Here is a 20707-nt window from a genome sequence, read left to right as displayed (position 1 = left end):
GCAGGAAGATTTTTGGAGCCTCTATGGAGCCAAGATTGAGAACCACTGGTTGGAAGATTGTTTCTTTCAATGGATGACAGAAACTTGTGCAGATTCTCCTTATAAGGAAGAGGATTCAGCGGGGGAGGAGAATGGAAATGACATCCCTGAGGGGCGCCTGGCTGGCTCAGTCGGTTGAGCACCCGACTCTTGCTTTCGGCTCAGGTCATGATCTCAGGGTCTTGGGATCTAGCCCCACAACGGGCTCCACACTCAGCTCAGAGTCTGCTTGTCCCTCTCCCTCCCCCTCAGCCCCACCCCCCTCTCAAATAAATAAATAAAATCTTTAAATTAAAAAAGAAAGAAAGAAAGAAAAGAAATGACCTCCCAGAGGTGGAGGAAGAGAATGGAACCCAGAGCAAGGGGAATGAATTAGCGTGAGGCTTCTCCTGTTCTGACACAGTTGGCATGCTGGTGAAATTTTACTTGAAGTCACAGGTAAGGGGGAAGATAAATAGTTGAAGTTTTGAGTTTTCTTTGTTAGGTAAGTAAGGCTCTCTGCTGATAATGAGGGGAACGATGGTATAGTAGAGAATCTGAGCAGAATAAAAGTGATTTAAAATAGTCCTTGAAAATGGGCCCAAGATACCATCATTGCCACCTGGACTAGGATAATTACCTCCCACCTGATCTCCAGGCATTTATTCTGATTTTCCTTCCAATCTCTTGACAGATGGTACTTCTCAAATATAAATGGCATCATGATGCTGCCCAATTTAAAGTCGTTCGATGGTTTTCCATTAGTTTCTGGATAAAATTTAAAATCTTTCACATGCATTTTAAGGCCATTCATGCTTTGGTCTCTACATACTATTCCAAACTCATCTCCTGCTACTGTCCCCACTTCCTATGCTCCAGTCACCTGGGCCTTCTTTAAATTCCTAAAAAGTATGATGCTCTTTAGCTTCAGTGTCTGGGGTGTGTCGTTTCCCATTTGAATCTCTTCCCCTCAACTCTTCACCTGACTGCTCCTAGTCAACCCTGTTGAGTCTCGTTTTCAAAATCTCTTTCATAGGACAGTCTTTCATGACCACCTGGACTCACTCAGACGTGCCTGTTACATACTCCCATGGTACCCTATACTGTATTTCCTTGCCTTTATCACAGTGGTAACTACAAACTCACTCAGGGAAGTCTGTGTCCAATGTCTTCCTCCTCCCTCCTCTGGAAGCAGGACCGCACATTCCCAGGCCCTCCAGTTACTTTCTGTTGAATGTGGAATGAACAGGGGAGAGGAATGCACGGTGGGACTGCTGAAGCAGCAGGAGCACCAGGGACACTAGGGTCATGATGCACAGGGGTGCTGTCTGCAAGGCTCAGATCGCCCATCAAGGCCAGAGAAGGTAGACGGTTTGATTGACATAGAGTGAGGTTCTGACAGGCGCCATTTTTCTAAAGCCTAAGACAAGGGAGTTTACAGTAAATGCCTCAGACACCCATAAGCCTTAAAATCTCCTGGACAGAACTTGTGATTCTTCTCTTTATATATCCTCAGGATTACACATTGCCTTGCACATAGCAGATACTCAGTAGATACGTGCTGAGTGATGTAATTATCACACACTGGAATATTATAATAAAGCATTCAGGGTATAAGCTGCGAGTCACTTTAAAAACAAAACAAAACATGTAACAGCTGCTTTGGTTACTTTATGGACCCTATCTTGCTCAGTTTTTACTCTATTGTAGCAACTTTAAAGATTTATTTATTTATTTTAGAGAGAGAGTGAGATAGCGTGTGAACTGGGGGAAGGAGGAGGGAAAGGGAGAGAGAATCCCAAGCAGACTCCACACTGAGCACGGAGCCCAACTTGGAGCTCCATCTCAGGACCCTGAGATCGTGACCTGATGGAAACCAAGAGTCGGACATTTAACTGACTGAGGCACAGGCGCCCCCATTGCAGCAACTTCAAAGCTAGGTTTCAATTCTGTATTCCAGTTTATCACTGTTTTCCAAACACTGCCCATTTCATGTTAGCTGTTCCTTTTGCCTTTCATCTCTTCCTTCCATGTGTTCATCTGGTTATGTTCATTATTCATCATGCAATTTGTCAGAACCTACTTTGTACAGTGTATATAATTATTTTTTCTCGGTTACTTGGTTTCTTACACGTGTTTCATCTTCTACAGGTCTAATTTGAGAGAGAGGGAATATGGTGGGGGAGTCATCTCTCCTGGATTTAGCCCACGTTGAAATAAAATCTGGGTATCTGCAGAGCACCTGCTTTTCTCTAACAAACATGAGAGAAGGAATCAAACAGAATGGTGGGATCAAAGTATAATTTTACAGTTTCCTATCATGGAATCAATTGATTATTTTACTCAGAGAGGTCCAAGAATATAACTTTCCTTGAGAAATACATGGAAAAATGGAAAATTTTTATGAACTCTAAATTATAAGCAATTGACTACTTACAAGGTTTTTAAATTGAGTATTCATTCAAGAATGGCAGCCTACAGCATCATCAGTCACATCACCACAAACATTTCTGCTGCAGCGGGTAACAAAGTGAATCCGAAAGTACCTTTGATCCCACGTCTTCCCTTTCTTTTGTTATTTCCTTTCTCATCGTCTGTTTCTCAAGGGCCCTTTTCTCTTGCTGAGATGCGAGTTCTTTTTCAAGTCGCTCTGTCTGTCTCTCCAGTTGATTCTTCAACTGCTCACACTGGATTAAAGCCTGCCAGAGTAAGATGGAGTGAAATGGGGCCTCAGAATTTGCGAAAATGAGACAATTAAGCTTTAATTTTCTTTAAAATCATCACAAGTCACTGTAAAGCCCATTGGAATAATTTTATATTTGTCAATACCACTTATAGAACTAAAATACAATTCAAATGGTACATTTATTCACACATTTCAATTTTCACAATTAAGACTATATTAACTAAGCAACTAAGAAAACTCAGGTAAATGGAACCCGATGAAGGCCACAGATGAATCCAAATTTTGAAAAACGGCATCAGAGAAATCAAGTGTTCTAATATTTTTCAATTATATAGCATGTCTATTCTAAATGAAATATATAAGTATCCAATTTAACTAACTTTTCATTTGCTTATGGTTAAAAATTAGTGAAATGCTTCAAAATTTAAAATGAAATGTACCTGTTATGATATACAAGCATCTATTTTTAACATTATCAAATAATCAAGTTCCCTTAAATATAACTAAGATAAGATTTAGTTCACTCTCCTTCCAAACATAACAAAAGTAAAAATTATGTAATAATAAAAAGTTTAGATAAAAAAAGACTCAAAACAACATTTACTCCCTAGTTTCACGAAATGAGAAGTGCCATCTCTCACTGCTGGTAATTTATAAGTCCATAATTGTTCTTTAGTCTCAATTTCCCACTCTGAATTTCTAGAAGTAAAAACTTTCTAACTTCCTTTTAACTACATCCACAGTACCTTTATGCCAAATACCCAATAATAAACTAATTTCAAAATTCCAATTTTAAAAAAACCCAGTAAAGGTAAGGTGCTTGACACACAAAGTCTGAGTCATTCTATGCTGTCTTAGTCTTCTCCCAGTGGCTCTTATCCAATATCCAATCTTCACCTCATTCAAAGCCACCATGTTCCTCTGAATTATCAACCCAAGAAACCCAGGTCTCATATGACCTACAAACTGTGTAAGTATGTATCAAGTTATACATTTGATAGTCACACTTGCTGTTAATGGTGAGGGAAGTGGTCTCAGTAAGCATTGCAAGTTCTATGCATAGCTTTGCTTCCCTCTGGTGAAAGCTATAATAAATACAGACAAATAATCTAGGGTATGTGAATTTGCTTATCTTCATCCGGAAACCATTAAACCCTAATTTCTTTCAAATTCTTCTGGAAAGTTTCTGCACTCCTAGGCATAAAATATGAGGGTAAAACTCAACTGTCTCAGATTAACTGACAAGCACATCCAGTGACTGAGAAATGATTCTCCTAGGGACTTGGTACCAAGTCCAATTCTAGTTGAGAATGTCTGTAAAATAAAATCTTCTATTAGATTTTAAAAGAAGTGAAAAAGCATAGTTTTTCTATAATTTAAGCCCTCGGAGCGTGAAACATTATGAATTTGAGATTTTTGTGCTTCATAACACAGTTGCTGTTGTAAAAAATATTTTAAACATTTTATTTTGTTATTATTATATATTTTTTGAGAGAGAGCATGAGTAGGGGGTGGGGAGGGGCAGAGGGAGAGAGAGAATCTTTTTTTTTTTTAAGACATTATTAATTTATATGACAGAGGAAGAGAGAGAGCACAAGTAGAGCGGCAGGCAGAGGGAGAGGGAGAAGCAGGCTCTCTGCCGAGCAGGGAGCCTGATGTGGGGCTCAATCCCAGGACCCTGGGATCATGACCTGAGCCGAAGGCAGATGCTTAACCGACAGAGCCACCCAGGCACCCCATGAAAAATATTTTATATGAGTCTAATAAAAATCTTCATAACTTTCAAAGATCTAATACCCGTGGCATGAAAGAATAAAATGATTATTGACTATAAACCAATATTTCCAATCAGTAGCTTTTTCATTGAACAAAAACTCAGGAGTCAACATTATTAAGCACAGAACAGTGGAAGGGACTGCTGAAGATCAAAGAGCAGGCTGACATGAAGAACAACCAAAGAATCAATTCCAAGAATTCAGTCAGTTTGGAAACAAGGAACAGTAAATGATCCTGACAGGGAAAGAGGCCTAATGCCAGCGTAAGATGATATAAACGAAAAGTACAAAGTACAAGGCAAGAACTTGTAAATCACTTAAAACCATTGCTGAAGCCTTCTCCCTATTAGGACTGGCCATCATGGAGAGGTAATGATGAGGAAGTATGAGTAAAAGTAAGGACTTTTATTTGTCTTGATTTTAATATATATGCCTGATCCCAATGAAGAAAATTATGAAGGATCAGTAACACTTGGATTTAGAGAAGCGATTTAATCTTTTTAAAGATAGCTTTCTTACTGTGGACCTCATGCACTAGAAGGCCAAGGGGAAATAAACAAATACTTATACACTCTTTCCATTAAAGCTTTACCTTAAAAAGAAAAAAGAATTTATTTATTTGAGAGAGAGAGAGAGAGCACGAGCAGGCAGAGTGGCAGAGGGAGAGAGAGAAGCAGAGTCCCTGCTGAGCAGGGAGCCCAAGGAGGACTGGGGGCTTGATCCCAGGACCCTGGGATCACAACATGAGCAGAAGGCAGATGCTTAACCCCTGAGCCACCCAGGTGCCCCAAAGCTTTACCTTTTTATTCCAGGGCTCCCTCTCCCAGTTTCCAGAATCCCAGTTGATCCAGTACTACCTGATTCTGCTCATCTAACCATTCCATAAAGGCATAATTGAATTCTCACAAGCGAGGTCAGTAAATGGTCAGTTACAGCTAACTGATAGATCTTCAGAGAGGCCCAAGTTGATCTGGGGCCTGCATCTGCCATTTCTCCCAGTGGTTCCCAAGGGGGTAGCTTCTTTCTTTCCCTGAGCACAGCCCCTTTTTGGTGGAAGTGGTTGTTGCTCTTGAGAAGTTGAGGGAATTAGACTATTCCCCCACCCAGTTGACTCTATCCTCAAGGGACCTTTTCTCTTCTGGGAAATTTCTTTAATTGTGGTTATTCTATGCTGGCCACATTAACACATTATTCAAAACATAATTTATTGGACTTGATATTCCCAGCCCTAGTTTTATTAAACCAACAAGTATGGATTACTGTCTTAATGGGGCCAAAACATTTTCTGAAACAAATTTATATCTAGTCAACTGAATTTTTTAAAATAGGAAACCTATTTTAGGACATATGAAAGTCCTTCCCGAGTGCTAGGGCTAGGTTTCTAGAAATCCTTGTGATCAAAGAATTCACAATTCAAGAATTAAAGATCTTATGAGAAATAACAAAATTCACAATTAAAAAATTAAATTTAAAATTCACATAAAAACTTATGGAAAATGTTTTCATTTTTATGAACTATAGCCCACAAAACTAAAATGCTGTCAATATGTTTTAAGCAGGTAACTTATAAATAATGACAACCATTTGTTTTTAATTTATAAACTCTTGCTTGCTAGAAACCTATCAGTCAGTCTGTTCCTATCTCCCATTTTCAAGATGTTTATAATTTGTTTGTTTTGTGGCAGATAATGTACATATCAAGCAGCGATGGGGCACATGGGTGGCTCAGTTGGTTAAGCATCTGGCTCTTGAATTTGGCTCACGTCGTGATCTCAGTGTCGTGAGTTCGAACCCCATGAAAGGCTCCCCATTGAGCATGAAGCTTGCCTAAGATTCTCTGCCTCTCCTTCTGCTCCTTCCTGCCCCACACCCTACTTGCTCAATCTCTCTCTCTCTCTCAAAAAGAAAAAATAAAAAGCATTATATTCTCTGCCTGTGCTTGCAGTCAAAGGACCAAATGTCTTGATCTTTTTACTTTAGGTTTCTAATTTTCACCTTTCTGATTCTTCTATAGTCTAAGAAAAAGAATAATTTAGAAAGGAAAATAAAAGTTTTGGGGACATTTATTCAACCTCCTGGGTTTTTGTTTTTTGTTTTTTAAATCTTCCCTTGGAGGGTTATCTCATTATAGATACAGTCATGATAACTTCATGCTAAAGCCAACAATGTCCCTTAAGATAGAAGCAAGCAGGTCTGAGGCCTGGTTAACCATTTCATGTTGTAGCTTTACCAAGGCATCACTGCAAAACTTCTGCTTTTCCACCCTCATTTATTCTGAGGATATGTTTTTCCTCTTTTAAAATGATCCCTGGTTGTAATGGCTTACAATTTTCAGAGTAAATCAAAACCATTTATTGATCACTCACCATGTGCCAGATACTTTGCTAAGTGGCTTACATGGATTAATTTATTTAACACTCTCGCTAAATTTTAATAGTTCTTATCACTCAGCTGAGTGAAGAAACTGAGCAGCTCTGAGACATTAAGTAACTTGCCCAGGATCACAGACCTAAAAAGTGGCAGAGTAGAGATCTGAGCCAGGGTAGTTCCACAGCTGAATGGCATTATAGCTTTCTCGTGTTATAGATTTATTATCTTATAAAATCCTCGGATGTTTTCACTGCCATCGTCAATGTAAGTATAGAATATAAAATAATTCCTCGTGTACATTTACTTAGCATGCAATGTGCTAATGTGAACACTAGATGGCAACAAATGTCAAGGAACTATAAGAACAAAGTACCCATTTCATGAGCTCAAAGATCAAGTAGTTGGTTTCAAAATTAAAATATGGATGCCATTTTACTTTTTTACTCTCAGAAAGCAAAATTCCTATTATGTTTTAACATACTTGAGATAAAGGCTAGTAGATGTGCACTGTATTTTGTAAACTGCACAGAAATCAGTTCTTGCATTATTACTAATTCAAGGAAAAATGCTTTAGATTCGCAATACACAATAGCTTCTTTTGTTCTTAACTGTTAAATTTTTAAAAGCACTAATTACACTAATTACCTGCCTTTTAAGGTCTTTTGGTGGTGGGGCACCTGGGTGGCACAGTTAAGCGTCTGCCTTCAGCTCAGGTCATGATCCCAGGGTCCTGGAATAGAGCCCTGCATCAGGCTCCCTTCTCAGTGGTCTGCTTCTCCCTCTCTCTCTTCTCCTTCTTGTGCTTTCTCTCTCTCTCTCTCTAACCGCCCCCCCTTCAAATAAATAAATTTTTAAAAAATCTTTAAAAAAAATAAGGTATTTTGGTGGTGAGAGCTATGCAAACAGCTACCAAAATGATACCAGCTCAGTCAGACTATGGAGGAGGAAGAGATTAATTCAAGCAAGAAAGGGCTGGGGCAAACTTTTGGGAAGACTGCGGCCTGGGTTGAGCCCCAAGGTTGAATAGATAGATCAATACATTGCTGTAAAGTACAGTGTCAGCAAATTCATGGTCACATTCAGGAAGGTCACATTCCTGACCTTGTAAGTCATATTCAGGAAACAGCACAGGTCGTAGGAAAGAGTGTAGTGACAAATAAGGCTAGAAAAGTTAGGGTGGGGCCGTATTGTGAAAGATCTGGAAGGTCATGCTTTCATTTTACTGCAAGAGGGGAGCTACTCGAACAGGGAGAGTTACAACTGAGGGGGACTTTGGCAGCAACAGGCAAGATATGCTGGAACTGGAAGAGGCCTGAGCAAGACCAACGGAAGTGTATTGTGATCATCTATGTAGGCCTAACCAGGATGGAAAGGGTGGGCAGAGTTTAAGAAGGGACCCCAAAGCCCCAAAGACAGAGGGATAGCTTGGCAACTGATTGGATGTTGAGAGTGTGGGACGGGGAGGGGCCAAGATATTTTAAAGGCTGCCAGCCAGGGTTGCTGCTAAGATGAGGATGCCATCATCTGAGAAAGAGAACACAGACAATGGGAGAAGGAGAAGGAGTGGTGGACAGGAAAATGGAGAGGAGCAGTAACTTGGTAGATTATATAACTTGGTAGATTTTCAGATGCTAACAGAATGTCATACATAATCAGAGGTCTAGTAGCAGCAAGAATGCTCAAGAATGCTGTTAGAGCTAAAGGCACAAGGCGGGGGTGTTCAAATGCAGGGAATGTTCTGGACATGACAGGAGAGACAAATTCCTGGAAATGAGGACAACGCAGGTGGAAGGCTATGAACTACTAATTATGTCTAAGGCTTGTGGAAAACAAGTGAAAAGAGATGGAGAAGAGTAGATAAGAGCAATACAAAAAGAACCCATGGGAGTAAATGTCAGATAAATCAAGGGGGAAAGATGACATGTTATGAAAGGACAGCCAATGGCTTCCAAGACAGCAGAGTCAGGAGTCGAATGAAGACGGAGATGACATCACCGGGCTTAGTAATCGGAAGTGACTGGTGACCATTAATTAAGTGAGCAATTCAGCAGCATGAAGTCAGACTGCCATTTATTGCAAGCCCGCCTGCAGTGTGCTCAGAAGGGAACGGAAGGCTGCAACGGTGGACACTCATTTTGAAAGGTCTGCCGGTGAAATGGCGGCAAGAAGTTCGTGGATGAAGTGGAAGCTGATCACGTGAAGGCTGCCTGTTGTTTGTTTAAGCAAGAATAACAGCTGGAGATGGATGAAGAGGGAAACAGAGGGGAGGGAGGGACCAAAGATACAAGAAGATGTGATGACAAAAGGCTAGGAGACTTCAGTAACTTAGAGAAGATTTCATCTTGGGAAGTAAGAGGGCCAGAGAAGCAAGGAAAAATGAGTAGAGGACATGTCTGGGAGATGAGAAGATGTTGAAGAGGCTCTTGTCAGTTGGCTGTGACATCAGTAACTCAGGTCAGCTACCGAGTGAGGAGTTAACAGCAGAGCTGGGGACATACAGAAAGTGGAATTCCTTCCTATGGTACAGAAGGTGGCCAACTGCAAAGAAAAGAACTGCTAAACAGTACTTCTAACCACTGAGGATGACCAGTATCAGTCTCCCGTGGAATTCATTCTGTGACTTTCTTCAGCATCACTTGAAAGGCTGAAAGTAGCAATAGGAAAAAAAAAATGTGTGATTGAGCCTCTGCTGGGCACTGGCCATGGGGGTAAACTGGAAAGATAAGAATAAAAGAATTCTAGAGTGTTACTGAAAACAGATTACAATTCCCTTAGTTAGAGGATATTTTCTGAGAACCTATTACATGCCAAGCACTATGCAAGATGCTAAAGATTTACTAGTAATCAAGATGGGTAAGTTCCTTCCTATCAGAGATTTTAAAGTCTAATGAAAGGGGCACCTAGGTGGTTCAGTCAGTTAAGCGTCTAAGTCTTGATTTTGGCTCAGGTCATGATCTCAGGGTCATGAGATCGAGTCCCATGTTGGGCTCCCCGCTGAGTGTGGAGCCTGCTTGGGGTTCTCTCTCTCTCCCTCTGCCCCTCCCTCTCCCCCCGCCCCTGCACACATGTGCACGCACACTCTAAATAAATAAATAAATAAATAAAAGTTTAATGAAAGATAAAGACAAATAAGGAAGACTAATACACTGATGAGTGCTGTACATAATGGGGAGTAGTTCTTACCTGGGGGCAATTCAGCATGCACGCACACACACACACACACACGTGCACACGTGCACACACACACATGCACACACACGCACATATGCCCCCACACACGCATGTACACACATGCACGCACATGCACATGTACACACACATGCACACACACCCGTGGGAACCCCTGACAATATATGGAGACATCTCTGGTTGCCAGAACTTGGGGAAGAGGAGGTATGCTACCGGCATCTAGGGAATAGAGACCAGGGATGCTGGTAAAAATCCTATGATGTGCAGGCTGTACAAGGTCTAAAACAAAGAACTATGTAGTCCAAAATGTCAATAGTGCCAAGGCTGAGAAGCCTTTCTGTGAAGACACATAAGAGGTACATCAAGTCTAGGCATGGGAGACCAGAGATTTTCTAGAGACAGCAGCAGACCTGAGAGATGGAGAAAACATCTAGGTGGGGAGTGAAGAATTTGCATGGCAGGTACAAACACCCAGGGGCTGTAACAGAAGCACAAAAACGGGGCAGAAGTGGCCGTCACCATCAGAGGTGCTAGCTCTTGAGGAAATACTTTGTGCCAGAGTTTCTACAACATAACGGATACACATTTTAAAATGGAGTCCTTGGGGCGCCTGGGTGGCTCAGTCAGTGAAGCATCTGCCTGCAGCTCAGGTTATGATCCCAGGGTCCTGGGATGGAGCCCCACGTCGGGCTCCCTGCTCAGCGGGAAGCCTGCTTCTCCCTCTGCCACTGCCCCACCACCACCTGGCTCTGCTCACTCGCTTTCTCTCTCTCTCTCTCTCAGATAAATAAAATCTTTAAAAATATAAATAAAATAAAATGCAGTCCTCACTAACAATCCTCTAAGTCAGATATTATTTCCATTTTACCGATGAGGAAAAACTGTGGCCGGGGGAATTAAGTAAGCTGTCCTAGGTCACCCAGCTGGGGAAATGGTGCAGCTGAGAGTTGAATCGAGGCCTGCTAACTCTAACAAAGACCTCACCCAACCCCTAAAGTTGACTGCCTTTCCAAGCTGACAGAGGCCGAGTCTGTTGGAGGACAGTAATAAGGAAGCCCATGCCAGATCTCAGAAGTATGCCAAAGGCTTAGAGACTGTCCTGAGGCAGTGGGCAATCCCAGACAGATTGGAAATCGAAGAATCACAGGATCAAATCTGCCTCGAAGAAAGGTCCCTTCTGGCTGCAGGGTAGTGTAGAGAACGCAGCGAAGGAAGAGGATGTTGTAATTCATAAACCCAGAGATAATGGTGTCCTGAACTAGAAAGGTGACAGTGAGGAAAGAATTCAAGAAGAGTTCAGAAACTAATGGCAACCAGCTTTCGGGTCAGGGCACGGTGGTGGACAGAGGTGCGGTCCCAGAGAGAACGCAGCAGCGTTGGGGAGTAAATGTCATGAGTTCAGTTGGGGATGTGAAGTTCCTATTTAAATGGAAGGGGGGGCGCCTGGGTGGTGCGGTCAGTTAAGCATCTGACTCTTGATTTCGGCTTGGGTCGTGATCTCGGGATCATGGGATCGAGCCCTGCGTTGGGCTCTGTGCTCAGCAGGGAGTCTGCTTGAGATTCTCTCTCTCTCTCTCCCTCTCCTTCTGCCCCTCCCCCCAGCTTGCACGCATGCTCGCTCTCTCTCAAATAAGTAAATCTTTATAAATAAAGGCAGGAAGGAAGGAAGGAAGGAAGGAAGGAAGGAAATGGAATGGAATGGAACAGAATGGAACGGGAGAGGAAGAAGACCAGCCTGGACACAATAGATAAAACAAGACAGGAGAGGAGACTGAAGAAGCAGAGGCAGGAATGAGGACACTGAGGAGGTTTAATGGTGATAGGGAGGCAGAGAGAAGCGCTGGTCAGAGGTAGCAAATGCAGAGTTTGAGACACCACGGACATGTTGGTTCAGGTGACAGTTACTGTAGAAGAGGGGACATATTAGAGGTAAGCAAGCCCAAGTGTGTTGGGACCATGGTGTTGCGTGTATTAACAACATGGACGTAGAAAGCTTTCAGGATGATCAAAGGAGGTAGGCGGAGGGTTCTGTGGACTGAATGTTTGTGCCCCTTCAAAATTCATGTGTTGAAACCTAAACCCCAATGTGATGGTATTAGGATGTTTGGCCTTTGGGAGGTGATTAGGTCCTTAGGATGGAGCCCTCATGAATAGGATTAGTGCCCTTATAAAAGAGGTCCCAGAGAGCTCCCTCCCCCCCTCGGCCATGTGAGGCCACACAGCAAGAAGACGACCATCTGTGAACCAGGAAGCATGCCCTCACCAGACACCAGCTCTGCTGGTGCCTTCATCTTGGACTCCCCAGCCCTCAGAACTGTGAGAAATAAATGTTTGCTGTTGAAGCCAGTCAGGCTATGGTATTTTTGTTCTAGCAGCCTGAGCAGACAAAGATGAGGGGGAAAAGGGTCAGATGTTAATGCTCTTAAAAAGAGTCAAATAGCCAACAACTATTTTATAAACCCAAGTGATAACATGGATGAGTTTCTTTGAAAAACAGTGTCAAACAGTGACACTGTGACAAATAGTAATTGAGAGTTTATATTGATTAAAATTAGGGAGAAGAGAGACCACGATGATTTCAAAGAGGATTGGTCACTAACGGAAAGGATAGAAGAAAGGCCTGGAACTGGCAGTAAGGAGTGGAGTGCATGCTCATTCTTCCATCACAGCCAGATGAGATATGAGTGGCAAAGGGCCTTCACTGGAGGGCTTGAGGGTCATGGTATCATCAAGGGACAAGAGTTCAGTACCAATGAACAACCAGGAGTGTTTGAGGAAGACAAAATTGGTCAGAATGAACATAAGTTTCAGAGGCATCAGGGCATTAGTCACGGAAGCAATGATGGTCAGTGGTCTGGGAAGAGCCAGGGATGAACTGGGTAGAGACCAAGGGACAAGGAAGTGACTAAGGAGCTGACTATAGGGGTGAAGAGCCCCATACCTTAATAAAATACTGATGCTGAGGTGTGGCCCCCAAACATAGCAATGAATCAACAAGAACCTCCTAGGATTCAAAGTGCCTGCAACATGGCCTGATCATGAAGTGCTAATGATTACTGTCACTATCATTCAATGTGTGTGACTTAGCATCCATGGATCCATACCCATTTATAGCCAAATATGCTATTCAATACACATATATTATTTATTATCTGTGGTATGTCTGGATGTTCTCAACATTTCCCAGGCACAGGGGAGAAACATTTGTCAGTTGTCATACAGGAACTCATACGAATGGTGTTAAGGTTTTCACAGCATTCAAAATTATCAGCAAATGAGGAGATGAAGTGTGCAAATCTCTCCACGCACTTTCCCACATGGTACTACATTCTCTGACTAGTGATATAATAGGAAGATTTACAGAGGAAGAAGAATTCTACCAGGAAATCTGTTTCATTTCACAAAGTCACCATTAACAGCTTGGCATTCACTTTGCATGTTCGGAAGAAAAGAGTTTAGTCATGGAAGAATAACCACAGAAATACTTTGGAAAAGAAAACAGGGCAGTTACGGCGCGCCTTTATTTTGGTCTTCTGAGACTTGCCTTGGTTTTCTCGAAGTTGGCCTCCTCGGTCATCTGCAGAGCCTGTTTCACCTGCTCATAAGCACTGGCTTCTCTTCGCTGCCCATCTGTCAAGCTGCTCCTGACGGAGACCAGCGCAGACATTAAGTCATCCCTTTCCCTGTCAGCACAGAAAGAACATTCAAAACAAGACATGGTCAAACGATCCTGTATTCATAAGTGAGGAAGAGAAAGGCATTCGCACACGGTGGAAGACGAGCCGGGGGGGCTGGCTCGGCACATGGTAGAGCACGCCAGGAGAGAGACCCTCTGCCCTCCCTTGGCGAGGGCCAGGCAGAGCAGCCAGGAAAGCTGGACATTCATGGCAGGGCTCCGTCTGCGTGGGACAATAACCTGTTGTGTGGAGGACGGCCCCACTGTGGGCTGCAGAGTAAAGCCTAGAAAAGAGGAAGTTCGTTTAAAAATTAGAAGGGTGGGGGCTGGGAGAAAAAAGGAGTAAGACAGAGAAGGCGGGAACTCTACCTCAAAGTGGAAGTTAACATGTTCAGGGGCTACTAATGTCTTATCTACACTGACACCCCTCTCGTTTGTCTGAACAAATAGGTCCTTGCCTGTTTGTCTTCCTCCACAGCCCCCTTTTCCACCCTTCTCTTTCAATTAAATTCTTTCACCTACTTATGAACACATTTCTTCTTTCAATGGGGAGGACTGCTGAATCACTCAACTGCCCTGGTCATGCAGAGAACACTCAGGATTTAATAAAATCTCATCCCGCTGGTTTGATCGCTGCCTGGCCCCACACCCTTGTCAGCAATTCTCAGAAGTCCTCTAAGCTAACTATTTCTTAGGGATAGATGCAACCAGATGCCAAAACACTTTGGCATGTAAACTAGCAAAGATCCAATCTCATGAGTTAAATAAATCCCGCAGAAGATTTTAGAGTATTTGGAATTTATCCATTAGATAAAAACGATCACTAGAGCAAAGAGAAAATGAAGTGGGAAACTTTCTACACACACACAAAGCAAAAAGAAGAAGTAAGTCGGACGTCTGTCTCTGCTTTCCCATGCTTTGTTAAGAGCTCAAGTTCTAAACTGTGGTCTCAAATTCAGTTCAAGTAACTGCTTGCAGTTTCCTTTTTTTTTTTTTTTTGCCAAGTCCTAAACTACCAGGAAAGAGCCAACTCTGATTTTTTTTTTTTTAAGTTTAGCAACCTTGAAGGAGAAATAATTTCAAAGGTTATAATCTGAGCTTGAGTTGCTTTCAGAATTAACCAGTGACATGATTTAAAAAAAATTTCTTTTTAGATTTTATTTATTTATTTGACAGAGAGAGAGAGCACAAGCAGGGGGGAGCAGCAGAGGGAGAGGGAGAAGCTGGCTCCCCACTGAGCAGGGAGCTCGACGCGGGGCTCGATCCCAGGACCCCGGGATCATGGCCTGAGCCGAAGGCAGACACTTAACGACTGAGCCACCCAGGCACCCCTAAAAAAATCTCTTAAAGATAAAATAATTTAAACTATTTGTGGTATTTGGAAAGCACTCATATTTTAAGAAATATGTAATACTGAACAAAGTTATAATTATTAGTAGTTTCATAAAAGCCCGTTTTGTTTAAAAAAAAAAAGAATGGCTTCAACTATCATAAAATTCATGAGAGCACAGTGATCTTCATTTTAGAATTTGCTGGTGTGTTTTGAATTGAGAAAAATAATTTACTCTTTCTTTTGTTCTAAAGGAAATGAAAAAAGGAGTTAATTATTTTGATCAAATATAATCAAACACAATGATTATGTGAAAGAGTAGAAGAATCAAAGCAAGGTTAAATCACTCTCGTTATGTCAAACACAGATTACTTGAAGGCAAAGTGAATTTATACTTATCTGCATTTCAAAAAAGCTCTAATATAAAAGAGTACTAGCTTCATTGAGAATATGCAGTCCAACTAGAATGTACGACTCTAGAAAATAATTCGCTCTTTAAGGACAACAAGTCAAAATGGGCATCAGACCATCACCTTTCTTAGAGTTGTAAGTCAGACTGAGAAAGCATTCAGTGATGCTCTGACCTCTTTGGGATGCCATGCCTCACTGAAGCCAAGGTTCCAACTAAAAGAATTAACAGAAAAGCTCAGTGTTGATAGTATGCTGACAGATCACAACAGGATCAAAATCGAACAAATCTGTTTCTTACAGGAGACTTAACGCTTAATATATTTAATCTCTTTTCAGTATGTCCTCTTGCTGAGAAGCGTTTGCCACATTAGCAGATACTCAGTGGAATAAAGGACAAAAGACCAATCGAACAAGTAGTGACTTTGCTATAGGAGGGCATCAAAAGAGGTAAAGTAAAACTCCTCCCAGTTCTAATACCTTAGGATCTAGATTTAAAAAGTCACTAGGCTATTTAGAATTGGAGACTAAAGAGTTTAGGTGTTCTGGTTCAAAAACTTTTCAGACTATCAGCTCATCAGGTTCAGATGACAGACAATCATCAAAGATAAACACCCCCAAATACTGATGTCTTGTTAACCTCATCATTCAACAGCGAGCCCATGAAATGATGATACTAAACATCTGTATGGCCACTGGACTGACACACTCCAATTTTCTGGAAGAGAAATGTACCCATGCTTTAAGGCGGTCCTCAGACCAGCTGGGAAGCTCCAGAGAGATGCTTAAATTGCACACACACTTACAGGTGCAGGAAGCCATCTTGATAATTTAGGATTATCCACTCAGTCCCTACATTTTTTGTTTTGCTTTGTTTCAACTCGGTCAGCCCATATCCAAATAGCAAGCACTTGAAACAGACGCAACTCTGGGCATGTTAGCCCTGCCTTCAACACGAGGCCTTGCTTCCAGTCCCATTCCTAGGTCACCTTCTTGATTTAGCTCCTTTTTTAGCCCCAGCCCCAACCTACTCCACATTATCTGGCCTTCAGGAGCAGTCAATCTCGGCCACCCTGGAGAACTACCTGGGCCGCTGCAGGCCTGCTCCAGAGCTCCCAATCCCCAGGCCCAGCCCAGAGCCAGACCCCAGTGCACCTCTCCCAGTGGGAAGCTGTACAAATACATATGACCTACCAGTGTGGGTGTGAGGTGGCATTTCGCCAAATTACCATCTGCAATGGCCAAAGGTCTGCGAGTGCTTCAGGAACACCATCTAAGTGTCATCAAGGAGTTTTTCGAAGCAGAGCAAGCAACACGGCATCAACACTGCCACATTCCACGATCAAAAGACCCTGAAAGAGCAGCCAATGCACAAGTCGAGGCAAGGAGCGGGTGCGAGTTCTGGGATGAACCAGCTAATGAGCGTGGAGTATTTAAGGAATTTAGTGCAACAATCAGAGCGACAAGGGCCGAGAAAGTCCCTGAATAATCTGGGTCAGATGTTTAAAATAAGGAAAAGGGAGAGTTGGTCTGATATATGAGCATGAGCTTCATCTTGAAAGATAAAGTGTCTAAGAAATGCCTGAAATTTCTCAGCTATTCCACAGTGAGTACCAGTTTCAAGCATCATTAAGCATCATTAGTGTTATTCCTGTCTTTTAAAAGCAAGTCTAGAGGGCTGACTACAACATTTCCTTGTTCCTCATTTCTGGGAAGTTCCTGCCATAGTCTTTCAAAGCCAACTATACACCACATTGCCAAGACCCACTCAAAATTCACAAGCTGGACTAAAGTCCCAGGATAGTATAGTAGTAATCACTTCTCCTTTCTAAACAGCATTCTGAAACTTCTCCAAGACACTAGGAGCTATAGAAAAGAATCGAATTACAAAGCAGTTCCATCTTGATTATCATTTGAAGGTGTTTTGATCATTACTCAAGAAAGAGAGGTCACTGTCTTCGCTCTTACTTACCTCAAGGCATAATGAGGCCTGAGTGAAAGGCAGAAGTTCAGAAACACTAGGAGGACTTCAAAGCAACTTTTAAAATGTATCCAATGTCATCAACAGTTGTTAGGTATACTCTCCAAAAAGTCCTTATGGTCCTAACACAACACCACAAACATACTGGTGGTTTGATCTCGAGGTCATGCCCAGTCCTGTCCCTTTCAAGAGCTCGAGGCACTCCCGTCATATAGCCAATACAGTCTGTGCTAGAAGTTCAACAAAGGAACTTACAGCTCATGTCACAATGCCACATTTCAAGTAGAGGCCAGGAGATTCTTTTGATTCATCATATTTGGGATATAATTTTTTAAAATTCCATCTTAGAGTCCTGCAGGAAATTCTACAATACAGCTTACTGAGGGTCCAGGCTACTAATTATGCAGAAAACTAGAAATCCAGACCTAAAAAGTGCTGGCCACTCTTCAAAGGCAGCATAACACTCAATATTCAGCCTTCTGCATTAATAAGTTGAAAGAAGCTGAACACCAGCTGAGGCCAAAGGAATCCTATAGACAAAGGTTTCATTGACAATAAAAGCAGGAGCCTTCCACTGTACTCTGTTAGGAAAGCAGAACATGAGCTCATGATATGCTGACAAAGCAGAAAATTGAACAGAGAAGGCTGACATTTATTTTAAAAGGCTAAGAGCTAAAATGTAGAATAGTCACAAAGGAATACATAACCAAGGAAGAATCTAATTTCTAAATGACTGCCAGCCTTGAAATCAATGTAAACTTTGTAGCTTCCTCTTAAAATATTTTCCTCATGACCTATAAGGATAATATGAAAGGCAATAGGGGGAAAAAAAACCCTGTCTTTTATTTGTTGGTTTGGCTATGCTAGATCACTTAGTTAAACTCTGTTTCTCTTCATCTGTGTGACTTTGAATATGCTTTTTGCCCTTTTTAAATGAATTTTTCATTATATTTTCCTTGTAAATGTAATTACCAACATGGGTAAAGACCCACTTGACACCTACTTTCGATTTTGGTGCCTTCCTCCCCCTCTCCAGGGGTAATCCCTGTTAAATATCGGGTGCTTATTCTTTCAAACCTTTTTCTGTGCCTATGTATGAACCTGGAGAAAATATATAGTATGGCTGTGCATGGGCTTTTTTTAAAAAATAAAAATACAAATGGGTTTCATTTCAGACGTGTTTTTTTCATCTTTATTTTTTTCCCTCAACAACATATTGTGGAGCTTAGTCCCACATTAGTACATGTAGATCTACCTCACTCTTTTTTTCTTTTACTGTGCATAACATAATTTATCTAAACCTTTGAAGGATATTTAGGTTGTTCACACCTAAAAGAAACACTTCTTTTCCTCCAGTTTCTGTACTCACAACACTTCTGACACCTTATGTGTGCATTTTCCACACCAAGCAATTTTCTAATTCTCAGTTGATACTAACTCAATTGGGACATTAATTTCCTGGAGTCAGCACAGACCCCACAGGTTAGTGCTCAGTCCCATAAGACTGTCCCCCACCTTAGGTGCCAACTGCAAGTCCCAGATGGTCACCTGTACTTCTGAGCAACTGGCCATAAGTCAGGGGTTCTCATGACCCCTTCCTCAGCCTTGACAATTTGCTATGACAGCTCACAGAACTCAGGAAAGTGCTTTACTTACTATTTCCCATTTACTATAAAGGTACAAGTCACAAAGGGCTAAGTGGAAGAGATGCACAGAGCAAAGTGTGTGGGAAGCAGAGTGGAGCTTTCATGCCCTCTCTGGGCGTGCCACCCTTCCAGCACCTTGATATGTTCACCAAGCCAGAAGCCCTCCAAATTCCATTGTTTAGGGTTTTTAGGGAGGTTCTTTAGGCATGATTGATAAAATCATTAGCCACTGGTGATTGAACTCAATCTCCAGTCCCTGCCTACTTCCCAGAGATTGGGGAATAGGGGCTGAAAGTTCCAATCCTCTAATCGCATGGATGGTTCCCTTGGTGACTAGCCTCCCCCATCCTTAGTGGGTTTCCAAAAGTCATCTCATTAACATAAACTCAGGTGTGGCTGAAAGGAGCTTGAAAGAATAACAAAAGATGTTCCTTTCACCTTGAAGTTTCAGAGCTATTTCAGGAGCAGGGGACAGAAACCAAATATAACAAAGGATGTTCCTATTGTTCTTATCATTTAGGACATTACAGGGGTTTTAGGAGCTCTGTGCCAGGAACTAGAGATAAAGACCAAAATATGTATTTCTTATCCTATCACACTATCACAACACCAATTATAAGTAATGTTGCAAAAGCATTCCCTAGAACGGCCCCATTGTGCACATACACAGGTTCTCTGGGGTAGATTTTGAAACATGTAATACACAGTTCAACTATGAATGGATAATGCTAAATTACCCTACAAAGTAATATCGACTTACAGTTTCCACCAGCAGTGTGTGAAAATATTCACTCACTCATGGCCTCCCCAATTCTTGTCACTATCAATCTCCTTAATTTTCACCAACTTGAAGGGTTTTTTGAAAAATCTGTATTTCCCTCAATAATAACAGAGTGAATACCTTCTCATACATTGACATCTTCCTATTTGATTGCTCACCAGTTCTTATTCTTTATCCACATTGCAACTGGGCAGTTTGTCTTTCATGTCTGTTTCAAAGGATGTTCTTGAGATAGTGCACCAATTTTTTGTTATGTAACATGCAAATATTTTCCCCAGTCTTTTAATTTCAATTTGTATCATGATATCATAAGAAGTTTGTTTTTAATGAAGTTAAATGTATATATTTTTTTCCTTTATGGCATTCATTTTCCATACCATGTTCAGGACTTGACCTAGCCAAAAGCCATAAAGATAATTTTCTATATTTTCTTTTAATGCTTTTATAGGCTGAATTGTATCTGGGTCTTTAAACCATCTTGAATTTGTTTTTGTGAAGTATAGTTCTATTCTTTTTTTTTTTCAAATGTAAACAGGCAAATTTTTAATTCCTCTGAGTCTCAGTATCTCTAGCTGCAAAATGGGTGTAATATTCACCTCATACATGCTTTACTAAGATTAAAAAAGATTATGTTTTTAAACTGCCTGGCAGAGTCCTTGGTATATAATAAATGTTTGCCACATGGTAGTTGGATCTGGAAATATAGTTAATATATATTTAATAAATTTTATAGCTATGTGAAATATATAAGAATAATTTAATAATATATTTAATTAATATAGTATTTAACAAAAAGCAGGACCATCAGCTCAGATCATAAAAACTACCAGTCAGTCCATACTGGAGA

At 41.4% G+C, this 20707-nt stretch overlaps 1 protein-coding gene across 1 annotated transcript in view; it reads right to left on the bottom strand.

Annotated features, from left to right (window-relative positions):
• Positions 1-20707, bottom strand: part of SDCCAG8 (SHH signaling and ciliogenesis regulator SDCCAG8) — a 233058-nt gene that overhangs the window by 159279 nt on the left and 53072 nt on the right. Inside the window, exons 9-10 of the mRNA XM_035010960.1 lie at positions 13583-13721; positions 2565-2717 (exon numbers count right to left, since the gene is read on the bottom strand). Coding sequence (XP_034866851.1) covers positions 2565-2717; positions 13583-13721 — 292 coding nt within the window. The remainder of the gene's footprint in view (positions 1-2564; positions 2718-13582; positions 13722-20707) is intronic.

The sequence above is a fragment of the Mirounga leonina genome, unplaced genomic scaffold (genome assembly GCF_011800145.1).
Source record: "Mirounga leonina isolate KUSES-001 unplaced genomic scaffold, KU_Mleo_1.0 Mir_154, whole genome shotgun sequence".
Taxonomy (NCBI): Eukaryota; Metazoa; Chordata; class Mammalia; order Carnivora; family Phocidae; genus Mirounga; species Mirounga leonina.
Note: the sequence above shows the minus strand (reverse complement) of the source record. Positions and strands in the feature narration are given on the sequence as shown.